Source organism: Papilio polytes, unplaced genomic scaffold (assembly GCF_000836215.1).
Source record: "Papilio polytes unplaced genomic scaffold, Ppol_1.0 DF823912.1, whole genome shotgun sequence".
In the NCBI taxonomy this organism is placed as follows: Eukaryota; Metazoa; Arthropoda; class Insecta; order Lepidoptera; family Papilionidae; genus Papilio; species Papilio polytes.
Genome location: NW_013525292.1, coordinates 867,603 through 880,531, shown reverse-complemented (window position 1 = coordinate 880,531; position 12,929 = coordinate 867,603). Strand labels below are relative to the sequence as shown.

The following is a 12,929-nucleotide window of genomic DNA, read 5'->3' as shown; positions in this document are numbered from 1 at the left end:
AAAAATATGTGGACAACAGATCGTCCAGTTGTGCGTTCGAATCCCACTATTGTTAACATCTCTGCATAAGTTTCTAGTTTATTTGGAAAGCGAATCATTGGTTGGCGCTCAAAAATAACACTAAAGTAATGAGTCAAAATAAAACGCCATATAATATCGAAAAATAAATCTACTATCAGTTTGACAGTAAGTGTCAAAGTTGTCAAATATTAGTGTTTTGTATTCGTAAATATGAAAAATGCACGGGCGTGGTTACATTTTACGAAATAAAGAGGATGATTAAAACATGGTTAGTATACTTGTTTATATCTATCCTTCTGTCTATCTACTCAACATGATAAAAATTACACGAAAAACAAAGCGTAATGTAAGGTTAGTTTCTGTATAAACGGAATACAAACAAGTTTGAAACACTTTAATGAAAAGGATATGATTTAAATACATTTAATATTTTATCAACATCTCTCGTAATTTGCAGAGCAGTTCTGATGACCTGGTCACCGCAAGAGGTCGCCGATGGCGTCACAGGACGCAGGACGAAGTTTGTAATTTTATTTAAGAGTCAAATTGACATATCAAATGGAATAGATCATTACGCCAGATGGCCACTTGCTCGTTTGCCACCTTATGATATAAAAATAGAATAATGGGAAGTCAAAAATGATCAGAAATACAACTTGTGCAAATACTCACCGTGCTGTTTGGTCTTTTCATTGCTAAGAAAATTTCCGCAGGCGCATTACTCAGTCTTGTTTTCAATTTTATTATCTTATAAATAAGTAAAAATAACATTTTTCAGTCAGACAACGAAGAAGGAAGTAGCGATAATGTCAAGAATACAGATTCAAAGAAAAGTGTAACCACATCCGTGTATTCTGGCGACTTTACTGATTGCGGTTCTGACAGGAACGTTAATTCGAGCAGGGATTCTTATGACACAGACTGGGAGGAAAGTGACGATAATGTCAGTATAACATCTTGCCAACTGCACAGAGTACATAGCAGAGTTAACATACCTCGTCAGTCGGCCACTAGTCTAGCTGACAGTGATGTGAACCTCATAGCACGAGTCGAAGAACAAAGTCTTGCTAACGTCTCTTCGACCTCCATAAAATGAATTTACGATGAACGGTTTCGCCTACTTCTTAATCGATATATGAAATTGTTTACATAATGAATTTTTATTCCCTAGTCTTTTTTGTGAATTTAATCATTGATTTGATATTAGTCAAATTGAATACACATACATTCCATTGAAATATTGTTTTCTTGAGACTTGTACTTTTTCAAACCAAAATAGAATAGGTAATTGTTATTACCGATTGATTTATCTATTTACGTAGGCACATAGACTCTTGATTTATAATAAAAATAAAGAATCAGTGAGCGTCTTCCACTGGGTCGATACGGATTTGATCCAACCACTAGTGTCTCACAAAGGTCTTCGCCCAGGGGAAACATTCTCCGAGGAGCGCCTTAGGGTGCAGCGTCCCAACTCATCGGGACGCACCGAGGGCCCCTTCCCGGGGCGGTCAGTGGGCTGTCGCGGTGGCAAGGGACAGCGATCCCGTGGCGCCCCACACAATGGCCAGGAGGGAACGGAGGGGTTTAGTGAGGTATGCCCCCTATTATAAGGGGAGAGTCCCACATAACTCTCGTGTCTGTCCCGAGGCACGGAGTATGCGTAACGCATTCCCCTTCGGCAAAAAAGGGGAAACACTCGAAACTCGAAAAGCCATTTAATACGATGAAAAAAAGCAATGGCATAAATAATTTAATGACAGTAAAATGTCATAAACTGTCAGAAATGCACTAAAATATTTGTAAGCACGAAGAATACACGGCAGTGGTTACACATCCGACATCAACTGGCCGTAAAATGGTATGTATAGATGATATTCAACAATTCACTAATACATTATTAATTATACGAATGTACATTTCGAAAGAAAGGTATATGGTAGAAAAGTGTAGTTTTCAGAAACTAGTATTTACTTGAAAATTAACTAGAATTGCACGTTTTAGGAACAAGATGAAAAACAGGTGAACGCTGAAGAACTACAGAGTACTGAATCAAAAAGTGTAACCACTTCCAATGTGTATTCAACGGATTTCACGGATAACAGTTCGGATAAAAACAATTCATCTGGCAAAGAGACTTACGTCATAGACTGGGATGATAGTGAAGACAGTGAAGCATCATGTCGACTGCATTCAGAACAGAGCAAACACAATCTGTCCGTAGAAAATAGTATAGACGATCAAAATGAAGTAATAAAAATAATAGACAATGAAATAATCGAATCACATCAAAAGTTCAGTAACAAAGTGTCTATGACTTCTCAAATATGTACAATCGTGGGGCAAGAAACGTTCACACAGACCAGCAAAACTATTATTGAGCTTGCTGAGTCTGAAGGTCTCGTTGTAAAGTCTCAAGATCTCAACACGCTCCAGACTCAAACGTCCTACATTTCAGTTACTGAAAGTAAGAGAATCGAATACAAGATACATAACTCCAATATGATTGAGTATAAAGACGTTCAGTGCGACATGAATAACAGCGATGACATTTGGCCCCTTTTAAGCAATAGTTTTGAAGATAATTCATCTAAATGTCTCAAACCAGAATGTAGTATAGAAAAAGTTGAATGTGACATTGAAATGGAAGATACAGAAAATAAAACAGATATAAACGAAGAGTTAGACAATTCTTATAAATGCAATGAAGATGTCAACAAATCGATATCCACTAGTTCTGATATTGATGACGATTCACTAATGGAGTATGACAGCAACAGAGTAACAGAAAACAGTGTCATTAGTAAGGACAACGATGAATGTATTTCACCGAAATCAATTAGTAAAGAAATAGAAGATTTATACATCAACGTATCTAAGCGTTTTGATGTATTTTCTGATAAACATAATGTCGAAACACAATCTAAAGGACCGTGGGCTAGAGTACTCACACCTCTGACGGAAGAATCCACAGCGAATAAGGAAAGCATTATAGATATGACTCCTTGCTTGGATGTTGTACCTGAAAATAGGAAAAAACACACTAACGTCGAATTTAACGCGCAAAGTACGGATCTCGATTTATCATCGGAAGCGGATGCAGTTTTGGACACAAATGAACCCTTTAAATTACCTCCCATTGAAAACAATAAAGCAACTAATTTATGCTTCTTGCTATCAGCTCACCATGGCAGGAAGAAAAACATTAAACCTGATTATAGTACTATAAAGTCAGAATGTAAGTCCAATAATTTGGCAGCCGGAGAAAGTTCTCTAGCAAATGAAATTAGTAAGTTCTTCAGTTACGTAGTAAGCGCGATCTTCAGTAAATAAATAAAAAAGAACTAAAAAAAGAAATGATTTCCAGAACGTCTTCCTAACCAAGCGATACAATTGCCGCCAATAAATTCGGAACCCGGTATCTATAGTATTTATTACAACAATGGCTCCTACTCCTCATGTTCTTTGAGGATAAACGCGTCCAAACCAGAAACTACGTGTGATTCCATCAGTATCCAGGATAAGATAGGAGAACTTAAGATGATTGACAGGAAAATGTAAGTTATATTGAGTACCTCCTGTCTTTGTACATTAGTATGTTTAATGTAATGTGGATTTAAAGTAATGGGATATTTGTTTTGTACAGGAGAATCAGTGGTAGCATATCCCCTTTGTCAACGTCTGTACCAGAATGCGCAAAGTCGAATGACACGTCTTATAAAGGCTGCGAGCTCTTGTGTTCTGAACTGATGCGGAAGTTAAAGTCATCTTCATGGTAATTTTACGACAATAATATAGTTTTAAGAAAGATTTAGGTTATATTTCAAAATACTTTTTATTTTGAGCATTGTAAAGATTGTATAATTTTTTAGGTGTGAAGTTGTCGAGACTTTGGAAGAAATACCCAAATCGATGGAGAAATTCTGGAATGTTATTACTGAATTTCGGATAGCTGATTTTATAAGACAGGTACATGAGTACTTTACGCGAAAACTAGCCCTTAACATGTCAATCATGACCAAGAATCATGATCAAGAATGATTTAACATGGGTGCATAGACAACATATTTGACAGATGACATTTTCAAATCAATCCAGGTGACGGTACACGTGGACTCACCGCGGTCGCAGGTAGCACGCACCGCCTGCCTTACGCTAGCCTGCATTCTCAAGAACACAAACTATACGAGAAAACCGGTAAAATTATTGTTTTGTAAACTAAAACAAATAGTTTCAACTGGAATAACAAAGGTGCATAAATTGGACGAACCATAGAGTAAACATCAACAGAAAACGTCATGTTCGAAATTTAAAACTGATCCGTCGTAGTAGGCAGATATAACGCTTGGAAAGACATTAGAAAATATCAAATCATTGCTTTCAACGTTCTCCTTAACGCTTGTTACTTGGTAACAGGACTTCTACGAAGCAGTGACGGCGCTACTGGTGAAGACAGGCTGCTTCAGCCGTCCAGTGCGCCGCGCGGCCAACGTTGCACTAGATGAGATAGTGTGCGCGGTCGACTTTACGCAGACCGTTACTGCACTATGTGTTCACGGTGTTGGGTAAGTCAGTTTTAAGCAACTGGCTTTGAACTCATGGTAAAGGTTAACGAAAGATGTCAGAACTCTTCACTGAATTTTAATGAAGACCGTTAGTGTCATGATGAGAATTGTAGCCATGTACAAAAGGCAAATAATTGGATTGTTAATGTCTCTATAGACACAAGAGTCCTCTGGTGCGTTGCGCGGCGGCGCGGCTGCTGGTAGTGTGTTGCGCTGTGTCTGGTGGCGGGCGAGGTTTGCTGCGAGGCCGGCCCGCATCCGCTGCAGCAGCTCGCCGCTCTGCCCTCCGAGCACTCGCTGAACTCCTACAGGATAAAGCTACTGATGCTAGGTATCGATTACTGTTGAATTTTCAGATTTCGTTATGGTCCTTCGAGCCGGATTAACCAGTTTATATTAGAATGCAATTTTAGTCTAGATTTAGTAATGCAGAAGTATGCAATTTATAGATATTTATGACTTATGAGAAATGTTTTGTTCAGAAAATACGCGGAACGTCTTTACTCAATGCTGCGACCTTTATCCAACTTTGAGGCGTACTTCCTGACTGATGTGGACGTGGAGCTGGCTTCTAGACAGATGAAGAAATACGACAGGTTACTAACGACTGGCAGCCAAGATAGATGATCATTCGTTGCTTGTGAAGAGGTTTTATTCAGTTGTTTATTTTAATTGACCTAATCGTGAATTTGATGTATACACTGTTGCCATCTTTGTCTCTTTTTGCGACAGTAAAAGGGATGGCAATATTGTCGTACATGTTCACGAGGTTATTGAATACAAGGACCATGGTGAAGAAAGCATCCTTTTTGTGCTTTGAGTAGTGCAATTATGACATATAATTAGTAGAGTTGTAAAAGCAAAATTGTATTTTTATATTTCTAATTTTGATGCTTATGTTCTAGCATTATGAATGATGGTTACATTTGTTTTAGTGTTTCTGGTCGTTTTGATTATACGATAAATATAGACTATATATGACTACAATAAAAATTATAACCCATTGACCTAATTGTTTTGATAACTCGCTGATACTGATGTGCATCTCGGAGGCGTTTTGCAACATTTTATGCAATGCCGATAGAGGTTTTAATTTATTATTGTTAAACTTTGAATACTCTTTAAAATTTTATTTTTCCTTATAAACTAGCTGTTCCCGTGCGGCTTCACCCGCATAAATTATGAAAGTTTTACTTTATTGGCAAATTATGAATAGCAAATGTCAATACATGATATGACATGACAAAACTTAGCAATCTTTTTTTCTTGATGTTGGCAGCAACTTATTGTCTCTTTCCCAAATTAAGGTTTTTATCCAAAATATTTATCCTTTAAGTTTAATGGCGTGAAAATATATAGCCTAAAACATGACGTAAGTGTAGGACTTTTTATAAAAAATATTCAAAAATATGCTGTAATTGCTGACATCTTAGGCAACAAAGAAGTGTGTTTTTACGCTTTATTATAGTAGTATAGATATACAGGATGATTCTTAACGGACGGATCAACGGGTTTGTGGAGTTAGAGGACCTCGATAGTTATTTTAAACGCCAAGTATGTTGCCCGATTTTGTATAGTTTTAAAGTTGTTTAATTTTTTGTAAAAATAAAATCGGAACAACCAGATTTCTGACTTAAATTTGAACGATCGTCCAAAGTAATGTGTTTACAGTGGTATTTTTTTAACAAGCCTAATAATTAAGCTATCGTACCGTTGTCCCTTTTTTGGAATAACTCACACGAGAACATAATAAAAAAAATGTTGAAAATTTTCTGAATACAAAATTTTTTCAACTTTGACGACAACTATTTTTTTACGCCAACTTTTTCCTAGATGTTTTTTCAAAAACTGCGCTCATGCCGGTAGAATAAAAAAAATTTTTTTTTCGCCTTTCATTGCTTTTTCATGAAAAAAGAACGATTTGAAATAGTCGAGGGTGACAATCTCTTGTAACTTTCATACAAAACATATGATAATCGCTTTTAGTGCCTATATCCACTGGCGCTACGACTGGCGCGTGACTAGCCAGTGGAAATTGGAACCTAGGCTTTACACGTTTTTCCGCAGTTATGAGAGCGTACCTAAAATAACGCTACGTAAGTGGTTCGGTGCAAATGTACTGAGCAGTGCGCTTGCACTTAGAATTGCATTTGATTATTATTTACAATGAGATAAGTAAACGCACTTGACCCCTAGCTTAGTGACTTGATTGAAATATGTACTGTATTAGTTAATGTTACTTTATAAAAATCATTAAATTTATATTAACTTAAGATACCATCAATTTAATCGACAAGCTTAAGTTATAAGGCTTGGTTTTTTTTATTATATAAGATGGCAAACGAGCGAGCCACCTGAAAGCACCGGAAAGCGACCGCTGCCCACAAACATCTGCAATTGCAGATGCGTTGCCTACCCTTAATTGACGGTGGAGACGCACATAAAGAGGACATTTCTTCTTCCTATGCGTCTCCACCGTCTAATCCATTTCCTTTCCATCCTTTTCTTTTAAGCAAACGGTGGAAAGGGAAAGGGACAAAAATTAGACTTTGTTACACACAAAATAAATAAGAAAATTGGTGTACTTTATCCCAAAATACTCTAAGTAAATAAATTAATGACACCTAATAGTATTAAAACTTTAATCTATAAGTTTGCAGTTACCTTAACAACATCATTAATGTTTTATTAATAAAATATTAAATAACACTATTCAATTAATAAGATATTATTTATTACTAACTTTTGCCCGCGACTCCGTTCGCGTGAAATTTAAAAATAATAAAGAAATGAAAAGACCTAGCCTATGTTACTCACAATTAAATAACCTTTCTAACGGTGAAAGGATTTTTAAAATCGGCCCAGTAGTTTCTGAGCCTATTCATTACAATCAAACAAAGTTTTCATCTTTATATATTAGTATAGATAAAACACGTATTTATATTTAGCTAGCTGTTATCGTGCGGCTTCATCCGCATGAAATTGTAATAATTTTCTAAAAATAATATAAAAAAAAATAATAAAAAAACCTTCCTTGATGTTGGCACTAACTTATGGTCTCTTTCCCACATTAGGCTGTTTATCCAAAATATTTACCCCCTTAGTTTCACGTGACGTAAGTGTAGGGATTTTTATTAAAAAAAGAATTATTAAAAAATATGTTGTAATTGCTGACATCTTAGGCAACAAAGAAGTGTGTGTTTACGCTTTATATAATAGTATAGATATATCTATCTATCGATTGGTTACGACTTTGTTTTCGACTTTTACCCTTAATATCTTAGTTCTACAATAATAATCTTGATTGTGTTAGGTTAGGTTATAATATTAATTTATTTTTTATAAAATGGTGATGATTTTCCAACTTTGTACAGACCCGTGCGTCCTTGTATGAAAGCAATTTTCCTTCGCATTTGACTCGAATGACTCCCACACACGTTGATAAGAAAACACAAGCCGCTCTATCTATTGATATACAATTACCACCCTTGTGTCTTTACAATAAAGCTCAATATCCCTAGATAATAAACAAAATCATACGATAATAATTGTATTGATACAATGAGGTGATAGTTTTTGCATTTATGAAATAACAGTTTATTTTAAACTCTATTCTCAGTAGTTAAGGTTGTTATTCCTTTGTGTATAATGTACTTTTGCGCTATTGGAAAAGTGTTTGTTTATAATAAAATAGTGCAGGCAGGGTTCAGCTTGTTGTGTCATATCTCAGATTGCGTGTGTCGTCAAACAATTCTCTTGTGCATCAGAATGAGGAAATTATTGATAAAGCGATGGGACATTGAAAAGATTTAAGGGCTGTCAGATTCTCAGAATATTAACGTGGAGCGATCACATTTGCTTATTTATAAATTTTCTATTCGATGTAGACAAAACATTTTTTGTTTTTTAATATAGTATAGGACAAAATGTACACGTTTTTATAAAATTTGGAAATACACTTAAGTGGCATCCGCCCTTTTATGCCATAGATGTTTGACGTAATTTTGATACTGTAAAATATATGAATAAGACAAATTAAAAGTAGACAAAAGGCGTTAGAACACATGTCCATTTAAAAATATTTACATATCCCTAAAAATAGTAAGTATGTTTGCCAAAAACGACGGAGTACCGGCCGCGCTAGTCTATATGTATTATTTATACTAATATTATAAAAAGGAAAGATATGTATTTTTGTATGGATTAAAATTACTCAAAAATTACTGGACCAATTTAAAAAAATCTTCCATCATTAAGGAGCTATGTTAACGCTAACAAAGGCTATACGTTTTTTTACATTTTTTGATTTCGCGCGGGCAACATCTAGTTGCTAATAATTTAAAAATATAAGAATAGAAATTTTAACACATGACCGTAAATTAGCTGAAGCTATGGATTTACCATTAAAATAGCGCTGGTTTATTTATGTTAAAATAAAAATGTCTACGACTGTATGCTACCTTTTTTTTTCAAGGAGAATAAGTGTGATAAAAATATCTTTCTGCAGTTCAAATCCACGGTAAAAACAATTGTTTTTCTCAGGAAAATTGAGTTATTGTGCGCAGTACGTTTGCCGCTTCATGACGTCATTATTCCACGATACTGAGTAGAGGAATACAGGATACAGGGTAAGTGAGAGGAGGAGTTATCGGCAAACCTCGCACAGTAACACACGCAGGTTTACCTTTAGTATTTCGAGACTGGCTTAGAAATTGTACCATATTTTTTGTAATGGGTTTTGATTTTTTTTTGTGAGATGTTTATCGCGTAGCTCCGTAGCAAAAGCTCGTAGCTTACTTTCATTTGACTGGTTTATTAATGAAAAGCAAAGTATTTTATGACATATTTATTTAAAAGGAACCATTTTATTAAAACACGTAGAAACATTACGTAACTTAAGATATACGCAATTAAAAAAAATAATTATCAAGATTGTTATTACATTTTAACGACATGCTATTTTATTTCTTATCCGAAATTAAACAATAAATAATTATCAATAAGTACATTATGTACAATATCAGAAAATACTATTACGCAACCTAAATATTTACTTCTATAAAAAACCAAATTAAATTTAACCTAAAAGGAACTTTTACACTTTTAACTATGAACTAACAATTTAGAAAATAACATTAAAACAATACTTGGTACTAATTAAGTACAGATACTTCTGTTAGGCGGTGGCCTAATGTAGGCCAGGAATAAGTCAATAGACTCTCGAAAAGTCTATGACGTCATATTGAATCCAAATTTCCATTTTATTGCTGTCTATCGTAACTTCTGTACGCGGTGAGGAGTTGGCTGGTAGCTGCAGAGCTTCAGCAGGCACCAGGATCGCTTCTGGACGTGATTGCGACGATGGCTTGGCCGCGCTGAGCACTGATGGCCCAGGGTCAGGGCAGCCAGTAGAACAATGATGATATGCAGTAGACGCATCTTGCAACACTCGTCTACGTCTTCACAAGTGCAGTTATTCAGATAGACGACTAGGTCAACTTGGTCTTAAACGATATACTACTGGGATTAGCGATTACTAGATTTGATTTTTTATAAAAATTTTAGTAGCTGGATTTTTGACTAATACTAGCAATGTATGTGCTTAGAATTAGCAAAGGTCAGTTGTCTATCGTTTGCCGCTTGGTAGTGTACTGGAGATCGCGTTAAGCACCACTTATATATAAGAACTTGAGGTTATCTGGCGCGTGCATGATAACCCGCCCAATTGAGATATGGCCCCAGGTTCGATGACTGCGCCTCAATGTCATACCATCCATTGTAGTAAATTTATCTAAGTAAACGCACGTGCCTCAGGGGACATTTTATTTACGTTAAAAAAATCTATGTACAAGGCTGATTGCTTAGTCATTATATCTAAGTAGTGTGTGCCTATCTGTATGTTTCGGTGGATTATTATGACCTACCTCAATCTAGACTTCTATTCAGCTCGATGGAGTAATCTATGATAAGATTTCATCACTGTTTCACTTTTTAAATAACCAATTTAATGATTGGACACAGATCTAAAGGCTTCGTGTAAGATCGATTTGTTACATTAAAGTAGATTTTAATTTTAATTAAAAAAATAAAAATAAAGTAAATACTCTTTTTCGGGTGTACGTTGAAGTCAGGATCTACAAAATAAAAACTATAACAAAGGTCAACAAAATTAGTCTTTATTATAAAATACACCACAAACCACAAGCCGTACATTTCACGAGTCAGTTATCGTAACATGGGCTTTAACCGGTTATGTCCAGTTAGTAAGATTTTAACACATTTTCAGTTTATCAGTTTATATTTTTACTCAGCTATAGATAGTAATGACGCACATTAAAGCGCGCGAAATATAACTCCATAGTGTTAAGAAGAAAATTAGTACCGTTCTCTAGAGTTAGCGCAACACTAGATTATCGGCATAAACGTCACGTCCCTAGCTGACAGCTGTCAATGTCACTAAAAGAATGGATATTCGCGCGTTTCCTGAGTCCTGACGGGAAGTGTTGCTCTGAGTTTAAAGCGACAGTGTCAATTAAATAACTTGTCTAAAAATAGTCAGCTTATAAACATCCTCACTTTCGAGGACTGAGTCCACTTTAGGGCCTAAACTAAGAGTATGCGCACACCTGAAACTTAACTATCGCACAACTGTTTAGTGGGGTGCGCACACTACTCGATTTTAGTTGTGCAACTAAACAGTTGAAGGCTGCGAAACAACCGACAATCGCACAACTGTTTAGCGATTATTTAGTTAAAGGTGTGCGCCTGGTCCAAAGGAGACCTAATAACCCACTTGTCTTTGAATATCTTCGTATAAATGTGCACCTTTCACGTTTTTCTTCGAATAAATTCAGTCTTAAATCGGAAAGGCGGGGATTGAACCCTAATATACGGAAAATCTGACTTGAAACGTGATTATTATAACATCCGTGTGTCCGTTGGCATCGAGTCCGGCCTCCTATCGGTTGCCTATCTCACCTCATAACTCAGTTAATCAGGTCAATGAGATTTGAGCGCCTTGATTACAAGTAATAACACAGACAGACCGAGTGCCGTGTTTATCTAACTGGGTTAACTAACCTCCCAGGGAACGGAATTAATTAGAAATATAATATTAATAAAGCATTGTGAGAAAATATTACAATAACTTAGTTGTATATTTTGATAGAATAATTGATTTTTAACATGAAATAAAATAATTATTGTTTATATTTTTAAAAAGATACGCTATCAAAGATTAAAGCAATTAAAAAATGAGCTTTATGGAATAATGAGGACGCGTGTCTATGGTACAAATGTCAGGTCAAAGTTGCTGATGCAATGAAATTAGTCGTATCGTCAGTTTTTTTTTATTATTAGCCGTTGTTAGGGAGAAAGTATTGAGGTCAACGGTTTTTCATTCATTAAATTGATAATAAGAAGTGTAACATTGTTTATTTATTAACTGAAAGCTTTATTATCTTTAGTGATAAAAGAAACGGCGCGAAATTGTTGTTTTTTTTTCGATTCATAATGTCAAATCATCTTTATTCTATAAAGTACTTGGATGTATGAGCGTAACTTTTTTATTTAATACTAGCGGTCGTCTGCGACTATCCCGCATACTTCCTTCCTGTAAAAGTCCGTTAAAATCGGTTCAGCCATTTCAGAGATTAACAGGGACAAATGCGGCCTTACAAACAGATAGCTAGACAATTTTGAAAATAGACTAATGATTTTTAAATTAATGTTGAATAAATAACTTATTGTTACTAATATTATTACTTAAAATGTGCTTATTAATAAATTTTTCATCAAAGGAATTTCAAGGCAAGATCTCTGTTTTGTACTAATCTCTATAGAATGATAGGTTGCTTCCTGGATGTTATACGTTTTGATGTCGTTACTGACAGTTAATCATCTGTATTATTAGTTCAAAGCCACACTACACCTAACAACCGCTACGTATGCATGTATTACTACAACGTTATACATAGTACTTATTACCTCTATGCCGCTACCTCAGGTATAAAATGGCGAAATTCATATAGGCACAAAATACCACGACTTATAGCCTGTCCATTTAGAAAATAATGTGCTGTTTTATCAAAGAGAACAACGAGGGTTACCACGTGTTTGTAGCTCTACAGTAAAACGCATGGTTATAAGCTTAAGTCCATTCACGTGTTAATCACGACGTAACTTTAAAGTGTACCGAATAAGTTAATTAAGTTACGTACAAGATGATAAGGTTCGGCTCGGATGATGCAACAATTACCGGACCACGATAATGTATCGCACAGATTCGTTTTATTTTTAGACGAAATTCGGCGCAAAAGCCACGTTGTGCGTATGATGAAATAA

General features: G+C 35.4%; 2 protein-coding genes across 2 annotated transcripts; both read left to right on the top strand.

Moving 5' to 3' along the window:
* Positions 1–170: 170 nt before the first annotated feature.
* On the top strand, positions 171–1,259 carry LOC106102688. The gene is made up of 3 exons (XM_013282238.1): positions 171–289; positions 479–541; positions 800–1,259. The coding sequence occupies exons 1-3, from the start codon at positions 287–289 to the stop codon at positions 1,115–1,117; spliced, it is 384 nt and encodes a 127-aa protein (XP_013137692.1). The 5' UTR covers positions 171–286; the 3' UTR covers positions 1,118–1,259.
* Positions 1,260–1,737: 478 nt separating this feature from the next.
* On the top strand, positions 1,738–5,593 carry LOC106102777. The gene is made up of 9 exons (XM_013282357.1): positions 1,738–1,882; positions 2,026–3,310; positions 3,389–3,578; positions 3,668–3,796; positions 3,894–3,990; positions 4,120–4,218; positions 4,438–4,586; positions 4,744–4,917; positions 5,069–5,593. The coding sequence occupies exons 1-9, from the start codon at positions 1,880–1,882 to the stop codon at positions 5,211–5,213; spliced, it is 2,271 nt and encodes a 756-aa protein (XP_013137811.1). The 5' UTR covers positions 1,738–1,879; the 3' UTR covers positions 5,214–5,593.
* Positions 5,594–12,929: the final 7,336 nt, after the last annotated feature.

Excerpts from the sequence above, each read along its gene's own strand:
- LOC106102688 (XM_013282238.1), top strand. Across the intron at positions 542-799 it reads GTCACAGGACGCAGGACGAA|TCAGACAACGAAGAAGGAAG; the intron begins GTTTGTAATTTT and ends AACATTTTTCAG.
- LOC106102777 (XM_013282357.1), top strand. Across the intron at positions 3,311-3,388 it reads TTCTCTAGCAAATGAAATTA|AACGTCTTCCTAACCAAGCG; the intron begins GTAAGTTCTTCA and ends AATGATTTCCAG. Across the intron at positions 4,219-4,437 it reads CAAACTATACGAGAAAACCG|GACTTCTACGAAGCAGTGAC; the intron begins GTAAAATTATTG and ends ACTTGGTAACAG.